Source organism: Nematolebias whitei, chromosome 2, assembly GCF_014905685.2.
Source record: "Nematolebias whitei isolate Nwh7 chromosome 2, NemWhi1, whole genome shotgun sequence".
Lineage (NCBI taxonomy): Eukaryota > Metazoa > Chordata > Actinopteri > Cyprinodontiformes > Rivulidae > Nematolebias > Nematolebias whitei.
In genome coordinates this window covers 44,831,344-44,842,187 of record NC_056499.1, presented here as the reverse complement: position 1 = coordinate 44,842,187, position 10,844 = coordinate 44,831,344, and the positions used below count along the sequence as shown (strand labels likewise).

The 10,844-nt window shown below is 39.1% G+C and overlaps 1 protein-coding gene across 1 annotated transcript in view; it reads left to right on the top strand.

Annotated features, from left to right (window-relative positions):
* Positions 1–9,061, top strand: part of prmt3 (protein arginine methyltransferase 3) — a 150,625-nt gene extending 141,564 nt beyond the window's left edge. Inside the window, exon 16 of the mRNA XM_037697700.1 lies at positions 8,861–9,061. Within this exon, the coding sequence (XP_037553628.1) occupies positions 8,861–8,970 (110 nt within the window). The 3' untranslated portion in view covers positions 8,971–9,061. The remainder of the gene's footprint in view (positions 1–8,860) is intronic.
* The last annotated feature ends 1,783 nt before the right edge of the window (positions 9,062–10,844 follow it).

Below are 10,844 nucleotides of genomic sequence, written 5' to 3'. Positions count from 1 at the left end.
ACTATTTGCTTTAATTTTGGAAGTGGGTGGGGTGTCAGCTTCACTCACCCGACTTGGAGCTCTTCCATGTCTCCACCCACCCCCACCCGCAGCCGTTCACACACAGTCTAAACATTGTTTTGCATCATCACCCCCCTCGTTCTGTTTAAGCCCTGAAGATCCTTGAACTGTCAAACGGAAGTCAAGCTTCAAGTTCCTTGTGGCTGTTTACAACTTGTGTGAACATTTGATGTACAACACATTTTTTGTTCGTTTGTTTGTTTTTCTCGTGGCAGTTCTGCACAGGAGGGAAAATATCCAAGAAGCACCAAAGGAATGACATAAGGCAGATTAGGTTGAGGTGTGATGATTAGCTGCAGCTACTGTAAGACTGAGCAAAGTGGTTGAAATATAAATGGCAACCATTTAAATGAGCCGCTGCTCAGAGACATGTATTCCTATTGTAATTTCATGGAGGAAAGCTGTGTTTGGCTGAGACAAGCTGTTTCCATGGGCATGACTGTGCTTAATGACACTGGCATGGTGATGTACGACATTGCAGTAAAAGCCAGGCTCCCTTCCACGACTCATTTCCACACATGGTTAACTTGTTCTCCCAGCATCTGAGTGGCCAGTTTACTGAAGGCACTGAGGCCCCTCTTCCATGGGGAGTTTAGTTTGACTGATTACAGCTGGGCTGCTCTAGTTGCACTGTGACTTCACACACACGCTGTCAATGATTGTTTGTATGCTTCAGTGGTTTAATCTGAAACATGGGAGAAAAGTTGGACAGATAATTGAAAAGTTGTTTTAGGGCCTGCTCCCAGCAATCCTTTTGTGTTTTAGCAAGCAGTTACCAAAAGTCAGACATTTATTTCATTGGCCTTTGACTTGTTTTTGCCAGCTTCAGTTGCTATTGCACGACTAAAACTCCTTAGGGGAAAAAGTTTTCTGGGTTTTTTTTTGTATATTTGAATTGTCATTTATTGATTCCTAGCACTGGCAAAGGATGCTCCAGAGTGCTTTATTGAAAACTAAACTAAGCCTACTTTTTTGTAAAGCAAACAAGCAAAACATTTAAACACAAACTAGAGAAATTGCATTCCCTGTGAAAATGCAGTGTGAATGCTTATTGCAGAATAACTTGCTGAAAAACCACTGAAATTACTTAATAACATGCTGAAGTGTAGCTGAAATGAAAGAGCAAGCCTAAATTAGCAGAAAAAAGCAGAAAGAACACATATTTGCTGAATTAGGTTTAAATAAGCAGAAATGAGCACAAAAATAAGGAAATCAGGTTTTTAAAAAAAAGCTAAAATTAGCAAAAAACATCTAAAAGTAGCCAAAAAAAAAGCAGAAAGAGGCTTAACATACGAGAAGGAAGTGGGGAGAGCTGCACTGAGCTGAACAAATGTGAAATTAGCTGTAAAAGCTAAAATTAGCATAAAACAGCTAAATAATAGCTGAAATAGCAGAAAAATCTTGCTGAAAAAGTTGAAAAGCTAAAATTAGCAGAAAGAAGTTAATTAGGCTGCAAGAAGAAGAAATTACAAGACAAAATTTAATTTATCTGAAAAGGTAGCTAAAATGCTAGTACAAGCTTAAATTAGCATAAGAAAGCAGAAAAAATATGCTTGCCCAATTAGGCTGAAAGAATCAGAAAGGAGCACAAAACAGCTAAAAGTAGCTGAAAAATGTCTAAACTTGCACAAAGAAGCTGAAGCAGAACAAAATGTGAAAGGAGCAGTAAAAGTTGGTAAACACATCTAAAGATTTGAAGGACGTAAAATGAGCTCAGTTAATTTTCTGTGAGAAAAAAGTGTCAGAAAAGGCTTAATTATTCAAAAAGCTAAAGTTTCACCAATACCAAAAGTCATAGCATGATTGTCCTGAAAGAGCTGAACGTTTTTATTCAGGATTTGTTGAAATAGCTTAAAAACGAGAAAGATGCTGAAAAATGTACAAAAGGAAAATGGATCACAATAGAGTGAATGTGTCATAAACATTCACACAACTAATTGCAAAATTTAGATTAATATGTATTTTAGTTAAACACAGATTACACGTACACGTTTATTTTCACAAATGCTATAAACACAAATCTTCGAGTTGCTTTGCCTCCACCATGTTGACTACGAATCCCCCTCATCAAGTTGGTGATGGAGGCAGAACTTCAAGTTTTGTTTTAATTCATACAGCAGTTTAAAACTTTTTCTGACTGTCAACAATTGAGGTTTAGCTATTAAAAAGAGGCGTACAGTTTTGCAAGAGCATCACTTTTATTTCAACCAACTGTCGACATGCGTAGCAACGTTCTGATGTCTTTGAGACAATAGGCTTTTTAAAATGTGGTAGACTATATTTCATCTCGAGTCGATCACCTGAGTTTTGGAAACAGTTTTATTCATTTCCTAATTGCTATAAATGAATCCCATAAATTGGCTCCCCTTTCACGTCGCTATATTTAATTTCTTGCAGCAGATGTTTGGTTCCTGCAGTTGCACATATTGTTTTTAATTACATGCTGGCTCAGAACACTTTTAAATGATATTTTTAAGAATTGTTTGACTAAAAGTGTTCAATTGGGTATTTTCCTGCTCACTTGTTTCTTCTTACATTTGCCTTCCTCTCCTCTCCAGAGAAAACAAACTTATTATTCAACACCATAATCCATAAAACAATGTTTTCTTTAAATTACAATCATTTGTTTCACACCAGTTTTGCTTTTGTAAAAACACCCACAATGCATTGCTGTGGCAGCCGGCCCTCTCTGCAGTGGAGTGACAGACCCAGAGAGCGGCGCCAGCGGCTGCCTCTGTGACAGTGGCGTTGGCATGGCAACGAGTGAGAAGTGGCAGCGGCTATGGCAAATGCTCGGCTTGAGAAATAGCCACAGTCAGCATTTTTCTTCCTCGTCCTCCTCCAGCCGTGAGCGGAGAGGAGTCGAGGTGGGGCTGCGAGCGCGACACGATGCTTGTTTGCCGTTTCGATAAACATTCATTTACCTCCAGCAGTCAAACGTGACGTTAATCAGAGTGATTACGTGTCACAATCGTGCATCGTATTGTAGACGCATTTCCCTCTCTCTGCCATCTGGAGATACCAGAGCATCTGCATTAAGACACACACGCACAGAGTTATGCTTATTAAAATATATTAAACCACATCATCATTTCCATAAGCATCATTGCGCTCACGCTGCAGAGGCCTGAGCTCAGCAGTGCTGCACTGCTGCAGGGCATCAGGAAGACTTTTATTTTATTATGAACATACTGATTAATGTCTGACTCAGTAAAATTACTTTATGGCTTTTGATGCATGTTTTTCCTGATATATAGAAGCTTAACGTTAAATGATGCGAAGGATGGCTCTAAAATGAGCAACAGTTTTGTTTGCATGAACTTAGAAAGAAAATCCATTTACTTGTTTTTGTACAATCTGTTGTGGACACGAACCAGTTGAAATGGATCAGAATCAAGGCAAAGCAAACGGGGGGAAAAATGATGCGTCTGTCCGTGACAGTTACCATTTCACAAAGCTGAACGTCATGAAACCACAGAGCATCACAAGAATGTAGCGTAGTTTTTAAAGTACCTTTATTTTTCTTGTGTCTGAGCTTCCTGTGGTGAAAAACATACTTCATATGATTAAAGAGCTTCAAGGAATGCACGGTAGTTTATTTATTTAGCACCAAACCACAACAGAAGTCGTCTCAGGGCACTGAACAGAAACATTCATATATAAAAATAATAAGTGAAGTTAACACTATTTATCTAAGGAGCAGACTGCTTTGAACTTTCACTTCATCACAGTCTCCCATCCTGAGCGAACACAAGTGGCAACAGTGGAAAGAAAAAATTCCCTCATGAGTAAGAAACCTTTAGCAGAACGAGACTCAGGACAAGCGGCCATTTGCTTCGACCCACTGGGTTTGAGAGGACAGGAAGGAGGAACAGATACACAATGGCAGGTCCAGGATGAAGATCTTCAGGTTTTTCTCTAGGAGGATCAGTATTTTAAGAAACAATAATTACAAATTCAAACTATTCATTTATATGCATTTGTAACTTTTCATTTGATGAAATTAGGTCATTTTGTTCTCCAGTAGTCTAGAGTTATAGCATCATAGAATAAGAAATAGGTCAGGAAACCAAACCACTAACTAACTATGGGATTTATCAAAAAGGAAAGTCTTGAGCCCAGTCTTAAAACTGGACAATGTGTCAGCCTTAGAGAAAGAAACTGGACGTTAGTTCCACAAGAGGAGGAGCCTGATAACTGAAAGATCTTCCTCCCATTCTGCTTTTGAAAAAACATGGAACCGCAAGTAAGCCTGCAGTCAGAGAGCAAAATGCTCTGTTAGGAAAATATGGAACAATAAGATGTGGATTATCTGAATCTGACTCCCTGGCTGGCCTCAAAACAGGCCAACTTATCAATTTCTCCTGGGAAATGTGTAAACTAAGGAAAATCTTTGTCTATCGCACCCCCCCCCCCCCCCCCAACTTCTGTGGAGGTTTATCAGAACTGTGCCAGCTGACCTTCATCTTATCAGGACCATGGACTATCTGTTAGTGCTTCATGGACGGCCTTGTCGTCATGCATATGTAACGTGTTCATAAATGTGCTGCTGGCAGAGTTTTTGATGTCGTAAATTGTGTATATTTTTTTGTAATGTCACCACCCTCTCCTCATGGCTTTGTCCCTTTTTCTATCTAAAAAATGTTTTCTGAAAAGAATAAGAAGGCCACGCTATCATAGCCGCAGCTACGTGCACTCCGCCCATCTTTTGGACGACTGTACGGACATATTCTCATTGTATTTTGGTGCAGTGATAATAAAGCTTATTCTGATTCTGAGCTATAATATAAGATGGAGCCAGGTTGTTGAGGGCTTTGTAGGTTAGAAGTAAGATTTTGAATTTAATTCTGGACTTAACAGGGAGCCAGTGGAGAGAAGCTAAAACTGGAGAGATATGATCTCTCCCTCTAACTCCAGTTAAGACTCTGGCAGCTGCATTTTGGATCAACTGAAGACTTTTTAAAGAAGTATGTGGACATCCAGATAATAAACCATTGCAATAGTCCAGTCTAGACATGACAAATGCATGGACCAGTTATTCTGCATCATTTTTAGATAAGATGTTTCTAATTTTAGCGATATTACGCAGGTGAATGAACGCGGTTCTAGTAATGTTTTTAATGTGGGAGTTCATGCCACAGTTTTAAACTAAAGCCCAATTTGCACAGGATTAGTTTTACCTACGGAGCACATGTAATAAATCAATTACTCCCCAACGTCTGCTTTTTATGTGGCACATTCGCACAGGATAACCAAAGCCTGAGATTTAGCTGAAATTTACGCACATCTTCAAGATATGACGTTAACGTGCTGCGTATTGTGTAACATCCGCTTGTTTTATTTATTTATTTATTTTGTTTGTTTGTTTGTTTCATCTGCTTTTGTTGGTTGGGGACACAACAGGTTATTTATGCACTCCAATGCAGCCAATGCCAAATAAAAATGCACCCAGGAAACAAAAAACAACTAGTTACATATCGGATCCCACCCAATTCTGTCCAGTCACAGAGATGCCTTTGTGCATTGGATTAGTATTATAACTGAGCCTTGGAGTTCAGCAAATATAACAGGTAATTTGCAGGGGAATTTTTACTTTGCAAATCACTGACATTGTCGATTCGCACGAGATTAATAACACAGATAATCTCCGTAATTATTACAAATAGCATATGGTCCCTAGGTAAAACTAATCCCATGCGAATAGAGTTTAAGATTATCTTTTGATCTTTTGTTGAGAAATAATGGAGTTTTTAGATGTGGCCAAATCTTGAAAATAATTGTGCAGGAACTCACTAAATTTTGCTAAATCCTTCATTACTCCATTATGTGTTTACATTTACAGCAGACAAACTGGACTGGCCCCGACAGTTAACGCCAACGTTTTTGGCAAAGATCTTGCACAGAGTATGAGCTGAGGTTGTCTCGCAGCTGCTACCACAACAAATTTTAGCTCAGTATCTGTAAAAAATAATTGCTTTTTAAGCCATTTATGTGTTAACTACAATCAGTTAGCTGTAGAGGCCATGTTGAAATGAGTTGACTTCAAATGTTGGTCATTTATTGTAATTAAATGTGTAAAGGAGTTGTTGGGATATTTATACCACACCAAACGCTTGCTCAATATTTGTTAAATTGACTGATATACAGCAATGTTTGATTTAAGTTTAATAAGCTGTGGCGCCATCTTGAATTTGTTTGACGTTTGCAGATATACATCCCATGATTACTTTCTGAGAGTTTCCCTGAAATCTGTCTCATGATTGGTTAAATGCACACAAACAATAAGATCATCATATTAATAATAATCATTACTAGTATAGGCCAACCTGATACTTTTGTTTTGGACAACATAAATTCTGTTAGAGCATTTAATTTGGGGTCTGCCTTGAAAGGAAGCCACCTATTATTAACCACCTGAAAAGGGTCTTGCTCTTCTATCAACTTTAATGAGTCCCGAACTGCCATGTGTACCTCCACAAATGTTATATCAAAAAGACCAGCTCGGCACCATGTTGTGTGCTATTACTTGTATTGGCATTTAGAGTGACCTTGATAACATATTTTGCAAACAAAGACACCATTTTTCTCATTGACAAACACTGACAGAACTCGTAACAACCTCTAACTGCCACAGTGAGGTCACATGACCAAGAGTGGAGAGGTCCCTGAACAAATTATTAACTTTTGGAGCCATTTTTGTTCAAGATGGCTGCCACAGCTACCTCAAAAAACTCAAAATTGACTATAACTCAGTCAATATTTGAGATATGATGTTGAAATTTTGTATGGATATGGTTGTGGCTGAGAGCAATATGTTTTGCTATCCTAATGCAAATTTAAAATGCAAAATGGCCACCTTAGCTAAAAAGGAAAAAATATGATAACTATTTTAAAAGATAAAGAGCTGAAATTTGGCATGGTGGTAGCTGACAGTGATGCACAACACATTCTGAATTCAAAGGTTAAAGATGCAAGATGGCCACCAAAGCTAATTTAAAATGAATATATCGTAGTCCCTCGCTATTTTGCGGCTCGTTTATCGCAGACTTGCTCTATTGTGGTTTTTCAAAATAAGATTGGACATGATACACAATTGGCTGATTGATGGATGAGCCACTGAATCGGCATGAAATTTTACTTAAAATAAATGATTTTAAATTATTTAGCACCTGATGTAAATTTGTGCAGCCCAGAGCTGCAGGATAAACTTCCTGCTGCAGCTGATCAGCTGTTCTCCATGGAGTGAAGTGCGTGTGGCCAAGAATGCTTGCAGGTGGCAAAGAGCAGAGGAGGCAGGGAGCTGAAATCATGACATTCTGTGCTCTTGTAGAGCGTTTAGCGTTGAGAAACATTCTTTACAATATTGCAAGAGTGTGGGAAGGGTTACGAGCACTAGAGGATGCTTGTTTGCCATTTCCATAAACATTTACCTCAAACAGTCAAACATGACGTTAATGTATGTGTATTATCAGCAGCTACGGGGTCTCATTCCATTTCTATGCTGATGATACTCAGCTGTATCTTAAGCTGGGTAGCAATGTGTCTGAGACCCCATCTACATCATCTTCAGCTTTTTCATCTTCGAAATATTGCAAAAAGCTTCAGTCTACACTGTCCTTCACTGTTGCAGAAAAGCTTGTCAATGCCTTTGTCTTCTCCAGACTGGACTACTGCAATGCACTTCTCTTCGGGATTCCTGGCAAGAACATACAAAAACTACAGTATGTCCCGAACAGCGCTGCCAGGGTCCTGATGAGAGTGTGTAAGCATGAGCCCATCACCCCTGTACTCTGTTCACTTCACTGGCTTCCTGTTTCTGCCCAGATCACTTACAAAATGTATCTTCTCACCTTCCAGTGCTTGTACAGTAATGCACCATCTTATTTAAAAGAACTTCTCACCCCTCATTGTCCTTCACGCATTCTCCGCTCTTCCAACACCCATCTTCTATATTATGAATAAAATATTGACATTTTCCATCTCCACATCATTGCATTCAGTTTTTATTCACAATTTGTTTAGTGTCCCAACATTTTTGGAATCTGGTTTGTACATTTAAATGGCTTTAACTCAGTTATTTTTTATATACAGAGCTGAAATTTGACGTGGTTATAGCTGAGAACGTTCCCCATCACATACTGAATCCAAATTAAAAAATCCAAGATGGCCACCACAGCTTAAATGAACAAAATGACTATAACTCATTGATTTGCAGCCATTTGAGTTGAAATTTGATGTAGTCGTACCTGAGAGAACCCAAACACATAGTACTGTCAAATCAAAACTTAGAAATGGCTGCAACGTGGCAGTCCCTGTCAGAGTTTCTCCTGGAACCTTCTAGTTTGTTTTATAAAGTGCCTCAGTGTGTATGATGTTAAGATGCACATATAACGCAGATCTACACCACTTTCCTTCATAGTTCTAGAGGTTTGTAGCTCTTCACGTGTCACTTTACAAGATCAAAGTACCGTGCACAACGGTTGGGGTAAAGGTACGAGGCACCTCGTTGGGTTATGATGACAGGCACAAATCAAAAGACTTGCAGTAACGGGACATGACACGACTTGGCGTTTTGTCTGTGCGTCAGTAAAACTAACTGCCGAGTCCTTCTCTGTGAGTCACCTGAACTCTTCCTCATATCCAGGATGAATGACTGTGTGTCAGAATTTTAATTCTTAACTAAACTCTGAATCACTGAGCGCACCTTCAGACGTGGAGCAGGACTTTCCAGTGCAGCGATGGCTTATGTCGAGTAATGCAGCGTGCTGATGCTACTCTGTTGATGTTTTATTTCTTTCAGGAGAAGAGCTCCGAGGAAGAATCACAGTGCGGAAAAACAAAAAGGACCCACGCTCGCTGGTTGTCACCCTTGACCTCGGAGACAGGAAACAAACATATTGCCTGCAGTGATGTCAGCAATGACATGACACATGCAACAATGCAACAGCCATCTTTTTTTTTTTTACTGTTCTAAAATGTGAAGGCAGGACAGAATAAAGATCTCACTAGTAATTATTTCAGTCTTGTGTACTCTTTTTAATAGCTAATAAAGTATAGACTGGATGTTGTAGCGAGTTAGTTTATTTGAAAAAAACATAATTCTGTTATTTTTTATACATTTCCGCAAGATTTATTTATTTTTTATTGTATACTATACCACTTTATTTATAAAGCATTTAAAACAGCAACAAGGCTGACCAAAGTGCTGTACAGCAGAAACAAACAAGCAAAAGACACAGGATAAAATACATAATTCCAAATAGGTAAAGATAATAACTAAATTACTAACATTATAGAATACAGACAGGTTAAAATCATTCATTCAACCTTTAATTAGACACCTCACACTGTGTCAAAAGCTGGGAATAAACGTGTCTTTGTGAACGTGACTTCAAAACAGTAGGCAAGGGGGCCTGCCTGACATGTACTGGTAACTCATTCCATAGTTTTGGACCTGCAGCAGAGAAGGCCCTGTCACCGCTGAGCTTAAAACTAGTTCCTGGAACCAATAGAAGCATCTGGTCTGCTGACCTCAGCGAGCGCTGTGGGACATATGGCTGCAGCAGATCAGTGAGATAAGAGGGGACAGAACTGTTCAGAGATTTAAAAACATACAGAAGTATTTTTAAATTAATTTGAAAGTGAACCAGGAGCCAGTGAAGGGAGGCCAGAACTGGTGTAATGTGCTGCCTTTTGCCTGTACCAGTTAAAAATCAAGCTGCAGCATTTTGGACCAGTTCTAAACATGCAATGAGGGTCTGACTGATTCCAAAAAGAAGCACATTTCAGTAATCAAGCCTGGATGTTATGAAAGCATGTACTGTATTACTGTCTCAAGGTTACTTTTGGACAGTATGGGCTTCAGCATAGACAGGCACCTCAACTGGAAAAAACAGGATATAACAATCGTGTTTACATGACTGTTTAGTTTCATGGAAGGGTCCATTTTCACTCCCAGATTAGTGACAGCTTGTTTCTATAATGAGGCTAGAGAGGAGAGGTCAATACCGTGGTTCTTGATTGTGCCATTAGGTGGAAACAACAACTTATGTCTTAAAGACAGCAAGTCCCTGATGTCATCCAGGCAGTCAAGAAGAGGTTGAATACAATGTGCACCACTGTGCTTCAGAGGGAAGTAAATTTGACACCCAGTGACGTAAAAATGTAAAGATATGCAGTGTTTATGAAAAATAGCACCTAGTGGCAGCAGGTATAAAGTAAAGGGAAGAGGACCGAGAGTGGACCCCTGTGATACCCCCACCAAAGAGCTGCCGATGTTGAAATAAAATCGATGTTGACACAAAAGATTTTGTCGAAGAGGTAGGAACTAAACCATTTGAGGGCCGACCCTGTGATGCCCACCCCCTGCTCCAGCCTAGAAATAAGGATCTCGTAGTCAATGGTGTATAGGTTGAGGAAGACCAAATTTAACAATAATAATTAAAAAAACTAACAATACACTGTTGTCTAAAAAAGTTAAATCTGGTCCTCTGGACATTAAAAAAAAAAAAAAAAAGAAAAGCAAAACAACAAAAAATGTAGAAATGTTTCGTCTCTCATCCGAGAGACTTCCTCAGTCTGAGGTGCTGTATTCAGCTCAGTCTCTTAAATAGCACCTTCTCAGAGTGGATCAACCAGTTTTGCTGCTGAAATACACTGTTGTTATTTTGTTATAGCACAACTGAAGCAGTGTGTGACAACTAAATGCACCACTTCTGTTGGAGTTAACAGAAAAGTAGCAGCCAGGTTCTGATCATCAAATCATTGATCTTTGATCATCAGTA